Source organism: Acinonyx jubatus, chromosome B2 (assembly GCF_027475565.1).
Source record: "Acinonyx jubatus isolate Ajub_Pintada_27869175 chromosome B2, VMU_Ajub_asm_v1.0, whole genome shotgun sequence".
Taxonomy (NCBI): Eukaryota; Metazoa; Chordata; class Mammalia; order Carnivora; family Felidae; genus Acinonyx; species Acinonyx jubatus.
In genome coordinates this window covers 99818610-99840446 of record NC_069385.1, presented here as the reverse complement: position 1 = coordinate 99840446, position 21837 = coordinate 99818610, and the positions used below count along the sequence as shown (strand labels likewise).

The 21837-nt window shown below is 41.1% G+C and overlaps 1 protein-coding gene across 3 annotated transcripts in view; it reads right to left on the bottom strand.

Moving 5' to 3' along the window:
- The window catches only part of GCM1 (glial cells missing transcription factor 1), a 49347-nt gene that overhangs the window by 7630 nt on the left and 19880 nt on the right, over positions 1-21837 (bottom strand). For 2 of the 3 annotated variants that reach the window (XM_027057565.2, XM_053222687.1), the window contains exon 2: positions 10234-10449. In XM_027057565.2, coding sequence (XP_026913366.1) covers positions 10234-10308 — 75 coding nt within the window. In that variant the 5' untranslated portion in view covers positions 10309-10449. Of the gene's footprint in view, positions 1-10233; positions 10450-13682; positions 13910-21837 lie in introns of those variants that run through there. The other variant, XM_015070130.3, reaches the window with a different exon arrangement.

The following is a 21837-nucleotide window of genomic DNA, read 5'->3' as shown; positions in this document are numbered from 1 at the left end:
CTCTAAATAAATGTTAGTCACTGATGCTGAGCCTCACATTCCTTTGGCCCTTTGGTGCATAGATCCTGCATTTGACAGATCCCTCCTAGTTCTTAAGAATGACAATCAAAACATAAAAGACTCTTAAAAACTGAGAATAAACTGAGGGTTGATGGGGGGTGGGAGGGAGGGGAGGGTAGGTGATGGGTATTGAGGAGGGCACCTGTTGGGATGAGCACTGGGTATTGTATGAAAACCAATTTGACAATAAATTTAATATTAAAAAAAAAGAATGACAATCATTAAGTAGTCTCTATACTCAAGCTTAGATTGTGTCCATCCCCATAGCCCTCAGAGACCTGGCATGATATAAGACTTTTCATCAAGAAGATTCTAAAAGCTCAGAGAGAAGATTCTATAAGGTTCACAAGAAGACAGGGTGCTTCTCCTTTGATTCCCCAACAAGACAGCACAAAATAGACTGAGAAAAAAGCATTTTAGAAGGAAAAAAGCGAACATCAACATTAGAATGGAAGGGCAGCATGGGAAAGTTGGTGTTTACTGAGTTAGATCTCAAGTTTAGAACATGCCAAAGAACTTTGTAACACAAGACCCTGGGCAAGTGACTTTGTCTCTGAAGCCTCATTTTGCTCTTCTCTAAAATGGAGACAGTGAGGGGTGCCTGGGTGGCTCAGTTGGTTGAGTGTCCAACTCTTGATCTCGGCTCAGATCACGATCTCACGGTTCGTGAGTTGAGCCCCACGTTGGGCTCTGTGCTGTCAGTGCAGAACCTGCTTGGGGCTTTCTCTCTGTCCCTCTCTCTCCCTGCTCCTCCCCCACTTGGTCTCTTTCAAAATAAATAAATAAATAAACTCTTTGGACAGTGATAAAACATTCTTCAAAAAATACTGCGAAGAGCAGATGTGTTGTAAACTGTAAGTTTCCTAAAATGACAGTTGCCATTTGAATGGAATGTCGTGGGAACGGACAGGAATCTGAGTAAACATAAATGAGAGGTTTCATGTACATGAGGTGTAGTGCTAGTTAACAGTTAAGAGCTGGGGTCTGCAACCTAGGGTCCATGGGTCAAATCCAGCCCACTATCTGTTTTTGTAAATAAAGTTTTATTAGAACACGGCCATATTCATCCACTTAAGTGTTGTCTGTGGATACTTTCACACTACCACGGTAGAGTCAAGTAGTCATAGCCGAGACTGTCTGGCCCATTACAGGATGTTTCCTAATTCCTGGTTAAGACCTGTGAGGCAGGGGCGCCTGGGTGGCTCAGTCGGTTAAGTGTCCAACTTCAGCTCAGGTCATGATTTCACGGTTCGTGGGTTTGAGCCCTGAGTTGGGCTCTGTGCTGACAGCTTGGAGCCTGGAGCCTGTTCTGGATTCTGTGTCTCCTTCTCTCTCTGCCCCTCCCCTGCTCACGCTGTCTCTGTCTCTCAAAAATAAATAAATGTAGAAAAAAAAAAAAAAAAAAGACCTGTGAGGCAGACAGCCTTGTGAAGTCTTAACAAAGTTCCTTGTCCTCTCCGTGCCTCCACGTCCTGCTCTGTACTTTACTAGATCTGAGGCCACAAGCAGTGTTGTTGTAAGAGCCACTGACTTTCAGGAGAGAGAAGACCCACAGAGATGTCACTTCATGCTTTCAACTTTGCCAAGCCAAATGCAAGATGGGCATCCAAGCCCCTATAAAGCAAAGGCTTTAGTGGCACAACTTCTTCCACAGCCTTCTTTCTCAGAACGGCACAGGTGAGCCCTTCCTGTGCCACACTGTACCTGTCGTGTGGGAACAGGAAGCTGTGCAAGGAGAAGGCAGTGTGGTGTTCAGAGAGTCCCCTCTGCTCCACAACAGAGCTTCCAGAAAACACTCATGCCCAGGCTAAGGTGCAAAATGGACTGTGGGCTTTTTCCAGGTCTTTCCTCCCCTCCCCCAATTCTCTGGTAATTCTGAGCTAAGTAAGTTTCACCTCAGGCAGCCCCACTCCAGCTTGTTCTACCCCCCACCCCTTCTCTTCCTTCTAACCCAAGGCTCTAAACAATGCCCTCTTGTTTTCTGTGGTCACAGTAATACCACAGAACACATAGTATTTATCTTCTGAAGTAATAAAAATTCTGGTTAAAACATTAAAATGTGAGGGCACCTGGGTGGCTCAGAGTGTTTGACTCTTGCTTTCAGCTCAGGTCATGATCTCACAGTTTGTGGGATGGAGCCCCAAGTTGGGCTCTGCACTCTCAGCTCGGAACCTGCTTGGGATTCCCTCTCTCTCTCTCTCTCTCTCTCTCTCTCTCTCTCTCAGAAATGAACTTTTAAAAAAACATTCAGATGTGGATCTTTAACAATTTGGACTATAAAGATCTACTGGTGAATTTAAATTACTCAAACACAAAGCGCAACAGTCAGGGTAGCAGAGAAAAGGGCAAAGCAAACTTGTAGAAAAATGGAGATTTTCATTTTAAAGGTGAGTGGCCCCTGCAGGCTGGTCAGCACCATAAACCCCACAAACCAGGAGGGGAACTTATACGTACAAGTGTCTCAGATGTTCAGAGGAAAAAATGATCTCCACTGTATTTCCCCCCAGGTCAGTTTAATGTATCTCTCTTGGAAGCTTCCTCTTTGACTTATGGATTATTTAGAAATATATTGCTTAGTTTCCATGTATTTGCAGATTTTCCTATTTCCTTTTGCTATTAATTTCTAGTTTGATTCCTTTGTAGCTGGAGAACACTGTGTGTTTTCAATTATTTTGACATTGTTGAGGTTTTAGAGCTTATGGTATTTTCTACATTTGACTGTCTTTTTTTTTAAACACTTTTTTAAAGTTTATTTATTTATTTTGAGAGAGAGAGAAAGAGAGAGAGAGAGAGAGAGTGAGCATGAGAGCAGGGGAGAAACAGAGAGAGACGGGGACAAAGAATCTCAAGCTGGCCCTGCGCTTGTCAGCTCAGGGGCCCAACACAGGGCTTAAACTTGAGAACTGGAAGATGATGACTTAAGCCAAAATCAAGAGTTGAACTCTCCACTGATTGAGCCACTCAGCGGCCCCATCTTTTCATTTTTTAAGGGTTATTTTTTGTTTTTTTTGTTTTTTTTTTGTTTTTTGTTTTTGTAATCTCTACACTCAATGTGGTGCTCAAACCCATGACCTGGAGATCAAGAGTCACAGGCTCTTCTGACTGAGCCAGCCAGGTGCCTCTACATTTGACTATCTTTTAAGCTTTTTTTTTCCCCCTGATAGCCTCTCCACTGACAGCCTACTTTTCCAGTTTCATCAGTAATGCAGTAATAATTCTGACAATGTATGGACTTGAGAAAATTACTAGGAGTAAATGTATTCGTATCAAGCTACTCTCTATGCTCAGTCTTTTGAGTCGGATGCTTAGTGGATGTGGAAATTAAGACAAAACCCAGAGTCCAATAATTCAAAGGAACTCAGGTGTCAAATGAATGATAGTGATCTCTGAAAGCCTTGTAAATTTAAGGCACCAGATAGGTAAAATTTAAAAAGAAAGAATAATCATTTCTTAATCTTGTTTAGCAAATCTCCATAAAATATTTTCTTCTTTTCAAGAGATCTGTTTATTTTAATTTCTAACTTTTCATGAGTAACTCTTTGTTTTTCCTCTTGGTTAAGAAGTTTATAATTTAAAGGGAATACTCTTAAGGTTTCCAACATGTAAATCTAAGTAATTTATATTTTATAATCTCATGGGTAACATCACTGGGGGTTTAACTAACATTTCTATGACTTCTCTAATTTTTTTACTAAGAGATCTAATCCTCTCACTAAAAATCTTTGCAACTCCATGGAATTCTGGAGCACCCATCCTTCCTCTTTCTGCTTAGTTTAACTACTTAAAGTTCTAATAGGGTCCCTTAAGAATTAAATATATACTATTATCTAAAACTAATAAAATGAAAACCAAAATTCTGAAATAAGGCATCAAGACACCTACATTATCATGTTGTTATTTACATTAAAATAGAGTTCACTTAGAATATAATCCACTCTCATATAAAGCAATTATCTGCAGATTTTCTTTAATGCTAAGAATAGCTTAATTCTTTTTTTAAAGTTTATTTTATTTTGAGAGAGCATGCACAAACTTGCATATGCAAGTGGGAAGGGGCAGAGAGAGAGGGAGAGAGAGAATCTTAAGCAGGCTCTATGCACAGCATGGAGCCCGAACTGGGGCTCGGTCTCACAACCATAAGATCATGACCTGAGGTGAAATCAAGAGTCAGATGCTCAACCGATTGAGCCACCCAGCCTCCTCATAGCTTAATTCTTTATAATTAATGTTTCCAAATAAAACGGGGATAGCAAACAGATATGCCTTTAAGCAAATCAGATAAGAGTGAAAAAATTAGATGTTATTTATGGAACACAGGGGAAAAAAAATTTGACCAGCATTTTGATTTACATACAACTTTTCAGGAACTTAGCTCTTCTGGCCAACTGGAAACCAAACTTCAAGTGTTATGAAAGGAAGAAATTCAACTCAACAAAATGTTTTCGAGTTAGCTCACAAATAACTTCTTAGGCTAACACTGCAATTTCCTACCTTCGTTAAAGGGACAAAACTCAAAACAAAAATTTCCTTATTTGCTTGGACAACACTAAGGTGGGCCAGAGTACCCCACTTTCCATATTCTTCATCACCTACCTCTCTCTTCTCTTCTTCCTTCCCTTTTCTACTCTACCTGACTAAGCAAGGGACCTTCTGGAAGGCACCCAGAGAAGAGTTTCTCCTACCACAGATGCAGTAATGTTGCTATCCCCATCACACCAGAAGCACGGGATGGCAGAATTGGCTCCAGCAGTGGGGATTCGATGACCAAGGGGGCCCAGCATAGATCAAGGAGAACACCAGCAAGGAGGACAAAGTCACAGGTGGCCCTGTCAGACCAACAATGCCTGATCATGCAGGCAGATAATAATTGACAAGAGATCCAGAATCTGGTTTACCTGTTAGCTTCTTTAGCACCAAGACACATTTGATTACAATTACTGGCTCATTGTGATTACACTAAGCCACATGAATTCACTGAAAGAGCTCAAAGGTTCACCTTTGCTTACGAGCTTAAGGCAAAAACAACCTTGCTGGCTAAAATCATGGTCCAGGAATTAACTAACTGAAGACATGGCTTTTTTTGTGGTTGACTCACTAGGTTTTAGGTTGGCCTGTATTTATGTTTAGCCTATGTATATTTTTTAAAATCTTTTCTCTATGAAAGAATGTACTTAAACCTTGCGATTTTGTGAGTTAATGACTTTGTGTGGCTTTGGCCATGGATTTTTTTTTTTTTAACGTTTATTTATTTTTGAGACAGAGAGAGATAGAGCATGAACAGGGTGGGTCAGAGAGAGAGGGAGACACAGAATCTGAAACAGGTTCCAGGCTCTGAGCTGTCAGCACAGAGCCCCACGCGGGGCTCGAACCCACGAACTGTGAGATTGTGACCTGAGCTGATGTTGGACGCTTAGCTGACTGAGCCACCCAGGCGCCCCGGATTTTTTTTTTAAAGTAAGCTCTAACATGCATCCCAATGTTTACAGCAGCACTATCAATAATAGCTAAATTATGGAAAGAGCCTAAATGTCCATCGACTGATGAATGGAGATATATATATATATATGTATATGTACATATATACATATGTACATATGTATACATATATGTACATATATATGTACATATACATATATATGTATATATGTACATATACATATATATAATATATATACATATATATATATTATGAAATCTTGCCATTTGCAACAACATGGATGGAACTGGAGGGTATTATGCTAAGTGAAATAAGACAAATATCCTATGATTTCACTCATGTGGAATTTAAGAAACACAACAGATGAACATGGGGAAGGGAAGGAAAAATAAGATAAAAACAGAGAGGGAGGGAAACCATAAGAGACCCTTAAATGCAGAGAACAAACTGAGGGTTGATGGGGGGGGGGAGAGGAGAATGGGTGATAGGCATTGAGGAGGGCACTTGGGATGAGCACTGGGTGTTGTATGTAAGCAATGAATCATGGAAATCTACTCATGAAACCAAGAGCACATTGTATACACTGTACGTTAGGTAACTTGACAATAAATTATATTTAGGAAAAAAAAAGACCCAAGTGAAAAGTTATGAATGAAAAAAAATAGAAAAAGTAAAGTAAGCTCTATACCCAATGTGGGGATTGAACACACTACCCTGATATCGAAATCTGCATGCTTTACCAGTTGAGCCAGCCAGGCACCCTTGGTCACAGGTTTAATCTGAACACTGCCCCTGCATAGGAACAAAATGATTCAGGGTTTGTCTGCTGTGGTGCCACTGGAACACCCTGTATTTGTGCTCACAGAAACTGGCACCCTGCTGAAGTGGCTACTACTTAGGAAGCAAAAGAAGTGATTCCCTTCCCAATTTTCAACCAACAAAAAGAAAAAAAGAACTCTCCTAGGTATTCAAGGCTGTCAAGTGTTAGAGTCGTATTAATGAGATTGTGCCACTTTCCAGGAATTTGTAATTAACATTTTTAATGAAGGTAAGACTAAACCAACACCAGACATTTGCTGCTTGGACCAAGCAAACCCTAAAGCAATTATATTTGAAATTTTAAAATGAAAAATGTAATTTAAGGAGAAATAAAACAGGAAAGCAAAATTGGTATATCACATTACCCTGGAATAGAGACATTTTATCAATGATGCTTTTGAGTAACTTGAGTGCCTGCCGTTCTGGGTTGGGTCCCTGGGGGCTGGAGTAAGGAGAAATGGTATAAAAATAACCACAAGTTAGAGGAGCAACCAGAAACAAGTGAAATGAAGACCGATAAAGACATACATGCAGCTGAAAGAAGGAAGCACACATGAAACAAATAGAGGGGAGAGATGACTTAGCAAGGGCAAGTGGACTCTGAGCCCTGGATCTGATCATGATCCTGTCCAGCCCCAAAAGCCTAGTGGCTGCCCACTTCCTAGAAAACAATGGAATCCTCTTAGGATAGCCTGCTTCCAAGCCACCTTTCCTGCCAGTAACTTCCCAAACATCCTGGCCGAACGCCTATGCACAAGCTCCCTCAACTGTAGAGGCTGAATAGCCTTCGGACATTGGTGACCTGCTCTACCTTGACTGTCCTGTTTGCTTCCTTCCCCTGCCCTAATCCTTTTACATTTTACAGCTTCTCCAGAGAAAGCCCTTTGCCAGAATCTCTGCCTTGCTTCCCATGCCCAAGGGGCCCTGAATTACAGACTTCCTGTTTCAAGTACCTCCAGCATTTTTCTGTATGACTTAGGTTTTCCGTTCAGGCACGGACCTTGTTACATTTGCCCAGATGATCATGAGCCCTTCCATGAAAGTTAACATAGCTTAATGGCCTCTGTATCCCTGGAGCCTGCTGTAGTGTCTGGCACATTCTAGTCATTTGGAAATGTTAGATGTCCTAATGAGGACGTCACCATTCACTGTTGCCAAAATTTAATCCATATATCTTGACATAACTGAGATGTACAAGGGGACAGGGAATTTAGGGTAACAGAAGATGCAATTAACATTCAGGTGACCATCCTGAAACTTGAAGCATGTGAGTAGATTAGCAGGAAAGAAATTGGTCTACAAGTTATAGGAATTTGCCTACACACTGCAGAAGTAATCATTCTGGCAAGAACACAAAATTATGAAAAATAAATTCTAAATTCCTTGTATGAATGTGACAAAGAATGACACTGGGGAAATCTATAACAATGACAAGCAATTGCATTTGATCCTTTAAACCACATTTTTTGTGCCCAAACAGGTGACATGAGGAACATTACTCGCCGGCAGGGCTCCACGGCCAAAAACAAGTCAGGGCCAAAGTGCCTAACACAGCCTCCCCTTGGAAGCACTGCCATTGCATGGATGGAAGTCTTCAAGTCCGCAGCGAAGAAGTCTGTTTAACTTTGTTGAATCTAGTGTTTCTGTTTTCTCTTTCTTTATATACCCACAAAAATACCTCGTCACTTATACTCTATAGAACATACTTTCGGAAACACTGCTCTAAAGAGTTTAGAGACTGAGGCAAGGTATATAAGGAATTACTATTTTCCTTTTACCGAGCAGGTAACTGAGACTTGAGAAAATCGATTTGTTTAGAGACCCACAGATTCTAAGCAGTGGAGCCATTCGCTAATGAATTCCACATTTGTTATTTGCTGGCATGTTAACATGCCAGGCATTGTGTTAGCACTGGGCCCCCAGTTCTAGAGGGCAGGCTGCCTTCCTAACCTCAGGTCACAGAATCCTAGACCATTAGAACTGAAAGCTTCTATAAGAGACTAGTGAGTGCAACTGCCTCATTTTCAGAAGGGGAAAGGAAGTCTCAGTAAAGGTAAACAACTCCCTAAGGCTTTACAGGTTAAAAAAAAGAGGCAGAACTGGAATCCCAAGCCAGGCATTTGTCTCCATACCCTGGTTTACACAATGTAACCGCTCAGCCTCCAGATATGCTCACAAAATATACAACTTAATCTGCTTGGAAATCTTTTTATTTTTCACTTCGGCTGGTTCTTGATAGGATTCCAGAGCCAGCACATACCCACATTGGGATGGTGTTGTTTCTGCTTAGAAAATATTAAGAGATTTTGCACTTTTAATCATTTCCCTGGCATATTTACAAGGGCACTTGAGGGTCACGGAGTTATTTCCATGAGCAATCAAACTTTTTGATTAACTATAAATGATACATTTTCAAAAGTGAATGTGTATTTTTGCTGTGAATTTCTGAATTTAATGTGTTGAGTAGCTGAGACTGTTTTTGTTTTGGGAAATTCGTGGGGGAAAATGAACTTTTATGAGCCCTGAATTTCCCTCCAGAGAAGTGGTTCTTCCTTTTGTCTACAGATCTGATGAATCATATGGATCTTCTGTCCCAGAAAAAAAAGTGCATGTTAGTACACAGTGTTCCCTTCCATGTCAGAGGGTTCTCCAGCCCCATTAAAACCCCTGCTCTAGGATGTGACACTGTAAATTTTGTATGTATCTGCTTACTTCCACTCTTGACATTTAGGACACGCACCTTCTACTTGTGAACTACAATCAAGAAATCAAGAAAAGGACTAGGCATCAATATATGTCCCTGAACCAGAAATAACTAAAATGTACTTTCAAGTTTCCCTGAAAACAGCTACAACAATCATAAACCATTAAGAGAAACCATAAGGACAAATCCTTACAATAGGTACTTATGTGATTTAGCTGTGGTTTATTTAACTATCTTAGATGAGTGGAAAGTAGGGTACACTTTGTGTCTTCCAGCTCCTCCAAGACCTACCAAGAGGTAATGGAGAGGGGAATTTAAGGAGAAAACAGAAAGAAAAGAAAATCTTCAGTAGAGTGAAATTTGGAGTGATGTGGAAGTCTTTATTAGAATGAAATCTGGAATGGTTATAAATCAAGACTATGGAACCTCATTTTTTTCTCCTCCACTTGGGATAATCCAAATTTCTTGTTCCCTGGAATCAGGAAGACTAGCTTGACCTTTTTATTACAAGGTACTGCTGGTCTCCAGTCAACCTTCCCAACACCCTTTCCAACAACCTCCAAGGAAAGCATCCTTCAAATGCCAGAAAGGGCATCAGTTTTAAACAATTAATGTTTTCCACCAAATTAAGAATTAAAAAGTCAAGTGCCAAAAATGAAGGTAGAGAAAATATGAAATGAAAGTCACTCTGTCGCTGGAAAACACCCAGCATGTATGTACCATGTATTACTCCACAAAAGTTCTAGAAGAGCTGCTAAATCCCATGAAAGCACTATCATTTGGACGTTCCAGTTACAGATTTAATTTAAAATCATTACTATAGCAAATAAGGTTGTATGAGAACTTGTGTACTCTGCAGAGTCAATCTACGGGCAAATACTTTATCACAGATTTTATTCTACTAGCTAGCTAAGTTGGGGGCAACATCAGCCAAGCCAACTTTGAAAGAGAAAGGAAGTTGCATTTTCTTTGTTTCAGTCTATAACTATTGTGTGTGTATGTGTGGGGGGGGAATCTGATAAGTCAAAACCCACTCAAATTATAGGTCATGGCTTCCCCTCTTAAAATTCCTCAATTGGATGCCCAGCTGAAGCTTTCAGGAGAGGAATTTCCCCAGCTTGGACTCTCACCAATTTCCTTCTAGGTCTTAGCAAGTCAAGAGTCCAGCTTTATAGCCACATGCTGAAGGCAGATTCTTATAACAAGTACATACCTGTGGCAGCTTCATATCATTAATATCCCAGCTTAACATCTCTTTTTCCTCGGAATCAAAGTCCTCAGGCTCCATGATAGTCAGATCACCCACGGGTTTCTGTCTATCCAACTTCCCGCAGAAGTGGTTGAGATTTTGCTTTCAAAAGGCGCTTCGTAGACTTGATCAGTCCAGTCTTTATTCAAGCAGCTTAGACCTGGAGACTGATTCCTGACACTAAAAAATAAATGATAGTAACACTGACCGTTAGAAATAAAAATCAGTGCTTGCCTGCTAGAAAAACCTGTTTCACTGACATTTTTTCAAGCACCAGCATACAAATAAAAACAATGTAGAAGCCATTAGTATCTTGTTGAAATAAAGCTTGACCATGGGGAATCAGAAGCACCATGATCATCGTTTTCACCTCAGGCGTGGGCTTCCTTTCTCACAGCTAGACGTCTCCAGCTTGGGAAAGCCTGAGTAGCAACCATTGTCATCTGCAGCCAATAACTAGAACCTTTCCCCCCATATTCCCTGGGGCAGGAGGAAGAACTGGCTTGGGGTTATTTTCATGGATACACTTTTGTACATTAGCTAACATGTGGTTCAAGTTACAAGTGGGAAACATCACAACCAAAGGTATCTAGAAGTATTTTTTAAATCTAAATTGCCACAGAGATTATTTTCCCTCTCCTCAATAAATCCAGTGTGCACTTTGTATCTTCAAATATTATCAATGGATATCCTCATCAGATTCCTCTAAAGCCTTGGCATTAAAGACATTTTAGACCTGATAATTCTTTGCTGTGGGGGGTTATCCTGTGCATTGTAGAATGTTTAATAGCAGGGGCACCTGGATGACTCAGTGGGTTAAGCTTGTGACTCTTGATTTCGGCTCTGGTCATCATGATGTCATGGTTTGTGAGATAAAGCCCTGAGTCAGGCTCTGCGCTGACAGTATGGAGCCTGCTTGGGATTTTCTGTCTGTCTTTCTCCGCCCCTCCCCCGCTCATGCTCTCTCCTCTCCCTCTCTCTCTCTTTCTCAAAAATAAACAAACATTAAAAAAGAAAAAAAGAATGTTTAGCAGCATCCTCGGTCTATGGCCATTAAGTGTTAGTAGCAACCCATCCCATTGTTGTGACAACCAAAAATGTCTCCAGACATTGCCAAATGTCCCCTGGGTGGCAAAACTGTTTGAGAACTATTGCTTAAAAATAATGTTTCTACTATAACTCAAAGCACTCTTCAAGACTTTCCGATAGCAATCTCCTGCTTCCCTCCCCCCTCCAAGAAAATTCTATCTCACTTTACTTTGATTAAATTATTTATGTAAATGATAGACCTTCAAAAATGTTTGTGCAAACTGCATTTCTTCCCCCCCATTAGAAATACTGCTCTAGTTTCTAACTGGTTAAAGAGGATTTACAAAAAAAGAAAAGAAAAGAAAAGAAAGGAAGGAAAGAAGGAAGAAAGGTAAAAAAAGAAAGAAAGAGGAAGGAAGGAAAGAAGGAAGGAAGAAAAGAAAGGAAGGGAGTTCTACTCTGAGGAAAAATTAATCATTTTGCAGATGAAATATGCTTATTAGAACACTAAGTGAAACATGTTTACAAGTGTGACACTTCCACTGCTGGTGCCCTTGTAAAAGCAAGGGACATAATGATGTTACATAAAACAACTTAATAGTAAACTTGAACTAAAAGTTTAATAGTCTCCACCTTAGGAAGTTCATGAGCTCTGTTCCTTAGTTATGTACCTTTATTTAACTATATAACCCGGGGGACAAAACAGAAGAGACTCATAAATATGGAGAACAAACTGAGGGTTACTGGAGGGGTTGTGGGAGGGGGGGATGGGCTAAATGGGTAAGGGGCACTAAGGAATCTACTCCTGAAATCATTGTTTCATTATATGCTAACTAATTTGGATGTATATTAAAAAATAAAACTAAATTTAAAAAAAGAACTAAAAAAACCAAAACCAAAACAAGCAAACAAAAACTATATAACCCTAATACTTGTCAATCACTGAGATACGCTGAGGGAAAGTATCTGGATAGAGAAGACTGTTGACCTGAACATGTAACCATTACATAACAAGCTAATAGGGGTCTCTTCTCTCCCTATCCCACCTACCACACTCACCTATAACCTAGTGGTCAAAGACTCAAAGAGCATGTAGTCCATCATCTTCGTTTTATTTTATTTTTTTTTAATTTTTTTTTAACGTTTATTTATTTTTGAGACAGAGAGGGACAGAGCATGAACAGGGGAGGGGCAGAGAGAGAAGAAGACACAGAATCTGAAACAGGCTCCAGGCTCTGAGCGGTCAGCACAGAGCCCGACGCGGGGCTCGAACTCACGGACTGTGAGATCATGACCTGAGCCGAAGTCGGAGGCTTAACTGACTGAGCCACCCAGGCACCCCGATCACCTTCATTTTAAACGCTGCTTTGTAAGGTTAAATCCCCAGAGTTTTAAATCAAATTCTATGTTTGGGGAATAAACATTGAGTTACCGAAGAAATGCTGACACAGACAGACTTGAATTCAGAAGATTTAAATAACAAGTCTGTGAGACACAAAGATCAAGTGTAAATGTGATGGCAACAGTTTTATGTGTTTATCTCTTTAAACTTCAACAACAGTAACTCAGATTGTCTAAAATTTGTTATAGCTAATTGGAATAGATTGATCTTAAAAAAAAAAACACCTTGAATGACAAGATTCGTATCTCAAAAATTCTAAAGCATTGTCGCATTTTCAGCCTATGCGACATAGACATAATTCTTTTGTTTTTAAATTAAGGGGAGGGTAGAGGCACCTGGGTGGATCAGTTAGTTAAGCACCTGACTCTTGGTTTAGGCTCAGGTCATGATCTCACGGTTCATGAGTTTGAGCCCCAAGTCAGGCTCTATGCTGACAGTCTGCTTAGGATTCTCTCTCTCCCTCCCTCTGCCCCTTCCCTTCTCTCTCTCTTTCTCTCTCTCTTGATCTCTCCCTCTCTCTCTTTGCCCCTTCCTTTCTCTCTCTCACTTTCTCTCAAAATAAATAAATAAATTAACACACACACACACACACACACACACAAATAAATTAAGGGGAGGGGAATAACAAATCTTGCTGCATGAAAGCTACATTGCTCTTTTGATTTTCTCAGATATAAATTTTTGCCAAATGAACAAACATTAATTTACTATTTCCCTGAAAGTTAAGAACAAAACATAGTAAAGACTGCAACCTTTCAAAAATAAACAACTCAACTCAGTTTTCCTCCAGAATTAAAGAAAATAAATCGTAAAGACTTCCCTTTTTTTCCTTTTTTAAAACAAGTTGGGCCAATGTGTATTCAGATTTCATCATTTCTACAGAGAACCAAAGGAAGTAAAACAAATGAAATTCAGTAGGAATGGGGTGCCTATGGTCCCATTCCTTACATTCGCCTCTCCGCAGGATTTGTGGCTTCCTTACCTTCTGACTTCTTCTGGAGATGCAGCCAACACTGTCATAAAAATCTCATCTCTGGTTCAGGTCCCAGCAGCTTCTGGTCATTTTCTACGCAGGAGCTGCTGTTCCCTAATCCAGGTCAAGGTACGCTATGCTAATGAGCTCTGGCAGCAGTCCAATCAAAATCCAGATGCTCTCAACGTCATCAGATAGGGAAGAGAGATCCACAGAGTTACTTAACTAGTCCAATTGTCCCCAGTCCAATTGTGATGGATATCCTATAATTCACCCCTAAACTCTTCCCTCCCTTATGTTAAAAGGGGATTTTAACTGAAATGGGCATTGAAAAGAGCCTCATGAGGAAGTACAGGTGTTTTCCTGCTCATAATTTCATAGGTTGGGCCCAAAGCAGATGGATTAACAGTAGATTCTAATTCTCCTACCACTTACCCCTGCCTGTGTATGAGAGAGAACAGACAGACAGAGGTAGGAAAATATCATGCAAATGGAACTTACTGGGATAGATATTAGATTGCAAACATTCCTAAGCCAGAAATGCTAAAATGCTATTTTATACGTACCAATGATGCCCCCACTAATTCTGAGTGTTCCAATCCTCTCAAATCATACCATTCTTGGTGCGACTCAGTGGCTCAGTCGGTTGAGCATCTGACTTTTGGTTTCAGCTCAGGTCATGATCTCACAGTTTGTGAGATTGAGCCCCACCTTGGGCTCCATGTTGTCAGTGCGGAGCCTGCTTGGGATTCTCTCTCGCTCTGCCCCTCCCCCACTAGTGCTTTCTCTCAAAATAAATAAATAAAAACTTTAAAAAAATAATACCATTCTCCCTTCTAGAGATGTCCTCAGCCATCTGGGCAGAGCCTAAGTCAGTTCAGCCCACCTGCTATGTCCCAGGCTGTCTGCAAGGCTCAGGGAGAATTAAAGCCATGAAGAAGTTTAATAGTGGAGGGGCACCTGGGTGGCTCAGTAGGTTGGGCATGAGACTTCAGCTCAGGTCATGATCTCATGGTTCCTTTAGCTCAAGCCCCACGTTGGCCTTGGTACTGTCAGCTCAGATCCTGCTTCGAACAGTCTGTCCCCCTCTCTCCATGACCCTTTCCTGCTCACACTCTCTCTCAAAAATGAATAAACATTAAAAAAAAGTTTAATGGAGGAAAAGATGAATAATAACACTATAACACTAAATAAGCTGAAGATAACATATGGTATAGAGGCAGTCTAGAAAGAAGATCAAAGGGGAAGGTATGAAGCTGGAGGGAAAGTAATCTGGGGAAACTTCTTCCACCATTGTGATGCCTGATCAGACTTTTGAAGGACAAACAGATATTTGTCAAGGCATCAAAGAATGGAAAAGTATGTTCCAGGTAGTGGCAATACTGTGGGCAAAGGTAAAGTGGTGTGGAAAGTGCAGTGTGCTCAGAATTAGAAGTAGGTGCCTGTCAGGAAGGTCCTGGCCATGTAAGACAGACTGCGGAGGAAGGGATGAGCAGGCCAGAGGGCAAAATCCTTGGGAAGATGCTTGGCAATCTTTGGCAATGTTGAGAAGATTTCTCACTAGTCTTTCAGGTCATGAATGAATTTCTCTTCTGCCTGGAGGTTGGGACCCTGAAACATTTTCTAGTGCTTTATCTTACTAATTTGATCTGCTTTTTGCAGTCCCTCCTTGGTCAGGGAGTTCTTTCAACATCCCCAAATATGCTGTAGCAGGACAAAGCCTACTGCTGTGCCAGCTGGCAAGACAGAAAGGTCTATATGGTTCAGTTCCAGAATCACAAAGCAGGGCCAAGAATGGCTTTTAGACCCAAGAGGAAATAAATTGGTAACTGGCACACCGATCATGATAATCTACTCCCTTAGGTCTTCTGCCATCCGTGTCTAAATCCTATCCATCCCTTAGGAACCTCCCAAAATGCCACCTCCTTATGGATCTTCCCATATTATTCTAGAACGCATGGTTTCTCATTTCTATGGTGTTCCAGAACTCTTAACTGAATGACATGCTGTGTTAGATCACTTATAACTAACATCTTTTTCTAATTATAAAATAAAGTCATAATCTTTTTAAAAAAAATCATGTTCTCATCTCCTAGATATCCCCACTGTTAATATTTTGGTCATGTCCTTTCAGACTTTTATTTTCTCCTACATACATCACCAAACATAGATATTACTTTGCAGAATTATAAGAGTATATATACATACTATTCTGTGAACTCTTCATGAGTTTTAGTCCTGGCCCCCCAGCTAAGCTGCTAGTTTCTTTACGGAGAAGTTGGTATCTTCCACTTCCTGTCTCCTCACACAATGACCTGCTAGAACCCCATTTCAACATCACATCTATCCTCCTCCCAATAACCAACCCTCCTCCGACACAGGAAGGAACCGAGGAGCTGTCTCCACACTCTGATTGGGCTGTGACTTAATGTCCCAGATTGGTAACAGCACTTCTACTTTCTTAAGGCCAACGTCCTACCTTTTTAGCTAGATTCTCCTAAATGGATCTCTGTCATTGTTATTAATGACAACAATAATCATCGCTGCTTTCCTTGATGGAACTCTTACAATGTTGGCAGGTGCCATGCTAAAAACTTGATCCTTACAGCACCCCTATGTGGTAGATGCTATACTCATTATACCCCCTTAACAGGGGAGTTAATCAAGACTTACACAAATGGTATCTCACAAGCATGGAGGTGGCAGAGGTGGGGCAGAACTTAGATGAACCCGCTGGCCATGGTCCTACATGAACCATCCAGTGCTGTTCAGAGTCTGGAGTCTTTGTCTCTGCTCCCATATACTCAGAGCTCCACATCGCTCTTTTCAGTCTCTGTCTCCTCCCAGAACACAGGAATCCTGCTCTAAAAGTCAGGTGCCCAGAGGCCCTATTGCGTGGTGACTGATCACAACCACAGAAGCTTGGATTTCTCAGTACCTCTGTCTTGCGTTCCTGGTCACTCTGGGGCCTGCCTCTTGAGGTCATTCTGGTTTCTTTCATTGGTGGGGTGCTTTAGGCATTTTTTAAGGATAGTTCTTCTCTGTATAGGACTGTCCCATAAAAATACTGTTTCCCTAGACACTAAAGTCCAGAAACACATCCAAGTCACAATGTCAACCATAACCTCCTACCCCTATATTTCCAAATGTTTAAAAAGGGCCAGGGAGAGAGCGGTTTTGTACTGCTTCTGCTTTAGGACAAGTATGCCAGACCCTCAAAGTAGGCCCTCAAGATCTAGTTGCTTGCCTAGACTACCACCTGTGGTTTCCAATTCATAGCCTTCAGACACCTTGCTGTACTAGATGAATGAACTTTTCCAGTATCTACAACTCTGTCAATCCTCCCAGTGCCTACCTTATCTCAATAGAAGTTCCAGTCCCTAGCTCCACCCATTGTCTGGTCCCTCTACCATGAACTAAGCCATCTATTTAACCCTTGTTGTATGTCCAGCATTGTTCTAAACATTGAATCCTCACAATGGCCTCATGAAATACAGTATTATTAAGCTACATTAGTCTGAGAAACTGAGGCACAGAGGGGTTAAGTAACTCAATCTCTACAATATCATGAAGTAGCCAATCTCTTGGCATCAGTAATCTGATCTTGGTCAAAGGAGAAATATCAACTAGAAAACTATGATGTTAAAAGGCATTCCCTTCATGGTAGAGTAAATCTCTTTGACACACAAGCCCTTTCTGGTATCAACTATCCCTTGCCTCCTTACCTCACCATTTTTTTAGGAAACTGCTCTTCCCCCAAAGGCTGTCCATCAGAGTTTTCTGTTCCTTCCAGCACGGGACCCAGTCTGACCTACACTATCCTTCCCTAGAATTTCCCAAGTCAGAGGTGGAGAGATTGCTCTTTCATTTCAGATGCCAAATTGTAAGCCTGGCTTCAGAGCTGTATGGCTATATCTCTGCTGTCACATGGCAAAATCTGAGCAACGGGGGTGCCTTGGTGGCTCAGTTGGTTAAGCATGCACACACATGGGGGAGACTCTTGGTTTCCACTCAGGTCATGATCTCACGGTTCATGGGATCAAGCCCCACATCAGGCTGTGTGCTAACAGAGCAGAACCAGCTTGGGATTCTCTTCTCTCTCTGTGCAGAAGAAGACAGACAAAGGGAGAGCAAGGAATGTGACCTGCATTCAGGCAAGCCTGTGGCCAACTCCAATTCTCTTATTTGGAATTATAGGATCCACAAATACCACATACACTTTCACTCCTTTCAATGTAGATCTTCAATTTGCACCTGTTAAAGATCACCTCACGCATCTCCCATCCAGGTAAGCCTAAAGTTAGCTCAGATTTCAAAATAAATCATTCTCCTTTTATTTATCCTTTGAAAGGTGGGCACCCAAAGGAACTCATCAGATACCCCTTAAAGTCAGAAAAATGCTTCGTAATATCTCACCTGAGTCAAATGTGCAGGACACAAAGAATTGTCATCATCAGCCCAATTAGACACTAAACCAGCACATGCATTTTTTTAAAAAATGTTTACTTATTTATTCTGAGAGAGCGCGCACAAGCAGAAGAGGGACAAAGGAAAAACACACACTCAGAATCCAAAGCAGGCTGCAGGCTCTGAGCTGTCAGAGCCTTGACAGCTTGAACCCAGGAACTGCAAGATCATGACCTGAGCTGATGTCGGACTCTTAACCAACTTAGTCACCCAGGAGCCCCCAGCACGTGTAGTTCTTAGAGCAGGTAATCAAGGGACTTCTCAGAGCTTTGCAAAACTGAACTTTGGATGTTTTCTTCAGGGTTTCTCAAATTTTAAGTCATTTGTGGCTCTCATGTGGAGAACTCTCCAAGTTCTGTATAATATACTTCAGTTATAAAACCACCCTGCATCATCTTTAATTGGATTCTGAGCTGCATCTGTTGTGAGAAACAGGAGGCTGACTTAGTGTTCTCTTTTTCAGTCTCTGGGCAGACAAGACAGATTTGGTTAGACCATCGAGATCTCTAACTGGTGGTTCAGGTAGGGAAGCCCCTGGACGTCATGGTGTTCTCTGGAAACTATTATGAAATTTAAAAATATTTACTGTAGAAGCACCTAGGTGGCTGAGTTGGTTAGTGACTGACTTTGGCTCAGGTCATGTTCTCACGGTTCACAAGTTCAAGCCCTGCATCAGGCTCTGTGCTTGCAGCTCAGAGCCTGGAGTCTGCTTCAGATTCTATGTCTCCCTCTCTCTGTCCCTCCTCTGCTCACACTCTGTCTCTCTCTCTCTCTCTCAAAAATATAAACATTAAAAAATTTTAAAAAATATATTTACTTTAAGGGGTACCTAGCTGGCTTAGTCGGTTGAGCATGTGACTCGATCTCAGGGTTGTGAGCTCGAGCCCCACATTGGGCACAGCACTTACTTAAAAAAAAAAAAAAGAAAAAGAAAGATAAAATATTCACTAAGACTTGAGAACTGTTTCACTTATAGAAACTATGACAGATAGATATGTATGTAATATCAATATCACAACCATGAACCCAAGTGTCAACCCCTTACAAAAGAAAAAAACAAACAAGCTTTCAAATTCATAACAGTAGACTGTTGGTACACCTGGGTGGCTCAGTCTTGGTTAAGCGTCTGACTCTTGATTTTGGCTCAGGTCATGGTTTCACAGTTCATGAGACCAAGCCCCGTGTTGGGCTCTGGGCTGATGGTGTGGATGGAGCCTGCTTGGGATTCTCTCTATCTCTCCCTTTCTGCAACTCTTTCCGGTGTGCACACGAGTGTGTGTTCTCTCTCTCAAAATAAATAAACATTAAAAAAATAATAGTGGGGGTGCCTGGGTGGCTCAGTCAGTTAAGCATTCAACTTCAGCTAAGGTCACGATCTCACGGTTTGTCAGTTCAAGCCCCACATCAGGCCTTCTTCTGTCAGTGAAGAGCCTGCTCTGGATCCTGTCTCCATCTGTCTCTGTCCCTTCCCATTCTCTCTCAAAAACAAATAAACATTAAAAAAAAAATGGTGGATTGTTTCCAGTTTCCTATAATATTTTGTTGTCCTTTTGTACTAAAAAGCAAGAAATGGGATGTCCTACAGCTTGATAACAATGTGAGTAAAAGCAGAATTGAGAAAACTATTGTTTCTTGAATAATTTTGCTAATTAGGAAATCAACACCAATTTTTTAAAATTTAAGAGTCACAGATTAAAAAAAAAAAAGAATCATAGAATAGTTAAAGCAGGAATAGGATTTTGCCATTTCCAGGAAGGAATGAGATACCCAAACTGTATTTCATAAAAACTAAAATTTTTATGGTTGTTTTCATAAAAACATGGTTTTATGGTTATTTTTCATAAATGTCAACATAAAATATTATCTATGCTAAAATGTAACAAGTTGTTACTGTTATTTGAGATGAATTAATAAATATTTCAAACTGTTTTCAGTTCTGATATCTAATGTGGTAAATATGGGTAGATAGAACCACATAATCAAAAGTTGTTGAAGGTTCTTATTAATTTTGAAGAGTAAAAACAGACCCAAAAGTTTGACGACTGCTACTGTAAAGTACTAAGTCCTAAAATACTGAACCTTGGTCATCTGGAGGAGAGTGGTCTCTGGTGATATTCAGCACTCAGAGTGTAAACTGCCACATCTCTAGCCCATGGTGGGTTCCTATTTCAGGACTAGAAAGATGGCAGGAAGGGAGGGGGGCTGGGAGAGGGCAAGGAGAAAGAGCCGCTTTCAGTACAATGGCCCACTGACAACGTCCATAAGACAAAACATCCCAGGAGGAGGGAGGTCCTGCCCACAGCGAGGCTCTTCTGCCCCCAGGGCTGGTTCCAACACACCCAGCACCCACCGCTTCTGCAGCCTGATGGTTCCTGCTCACCCGCAGTGGAGGGAAGGAGCGTGCCCTTTCGGAGATGCAGGACAGGGCAACTGGGGTATCCTTCTCTGGTAGGCCGTGGAGGGAGGCTCTAGCAGCTGCTGTCCCCAAACAGGGCAGAGCAGGAGAGGGAGAGTGGTGGACGAATGTGGTAACTCAAGAGACTCAGTGATGAGCACACACGAGAAAACACAATCCCAGAGAGAACTGTGCGGAGCTGGGATCCTGCAGGTGGGGCCAAAGGCCAGCACATGACAGCCTCAATTGATGCCACCCAAAACTCTGAAGCCTGGCAAAATCACAGCTTAGATATTTGTAATGAAAGAATACTGATGGGACACCTGAAACTAACGTAACATAGTGTGGTAATGACACCTTCATTAAAAAAATAAATAAAAAATAAAAGAATACTGAGAAAAAACGCAGCAAGAATGGTAACCAATAATGGGATTATGGGTAATGTTTATTTCCTTTTTCATATTTATCTGTAATTTTCTAAATTTTCCATAAGAGGGGTACCCGGCTGGCTCAGTCGAAGGTGCATGTGATTCTTAATCTCAGGGTTGTTATTTTGAGCCCCAGGTTGGGTGTAGAGATTACTAAAATAAATTAAAAAAAAAACTTACAGAAAAAAAATTTTCTGTAAGAAACGTGCATCCTTTTCTATCATGATATATATATATATTTTTTTTTTTTAATTTTTATTTTTTATTTTCAAGAGTGAGAGAGACAGAGCATGAGCAGGGGAGGGCAGACAGAAAGGGAGACACAGAATCCGAAGCAGACTCCAGGCTCTGAGCTTGTCCACCCAGAGCCTGATGTGGGGCTCGAACTCATGAACTGTGAGATCACGACCTGAGCCGAAGGTGGACGCTCAACTGACTCAACCACCCAGGAGCCCCATGATATATATATTTTTTTAAGTTGGTGATACAAGTAAAAATATCTACTATTTGTACAGTACTTTATGCCAGCAATGCTCAAATATTTTTACACTCTTAATAAATAATGGGAGCAGTGCCTGGTGGCTCAGTTGGTTAAATGTCTGACTTCGGCTCAGGTCATGATCTCATGATTCATGGATTCAAGTCCCGTGCTGGGTTCTGTGTTGACAGCTCAGAGCCTGGAGCCTGTGTCTTTGGATTCTGTGTCTCCCTCTGTCTCTCTGTGCCTCCCCTGCTTACACTGTCTCTCTCTCAAAACTAAATAAACAATAAAAAATTTAAAAAAAAAGAAAGAAGGGGAATCTCAAAAAGCTTTATGTGGTTACATCCGTCAATATTTACCAGATTAGAAATCAGAGCTGAAACAAATTTGAAA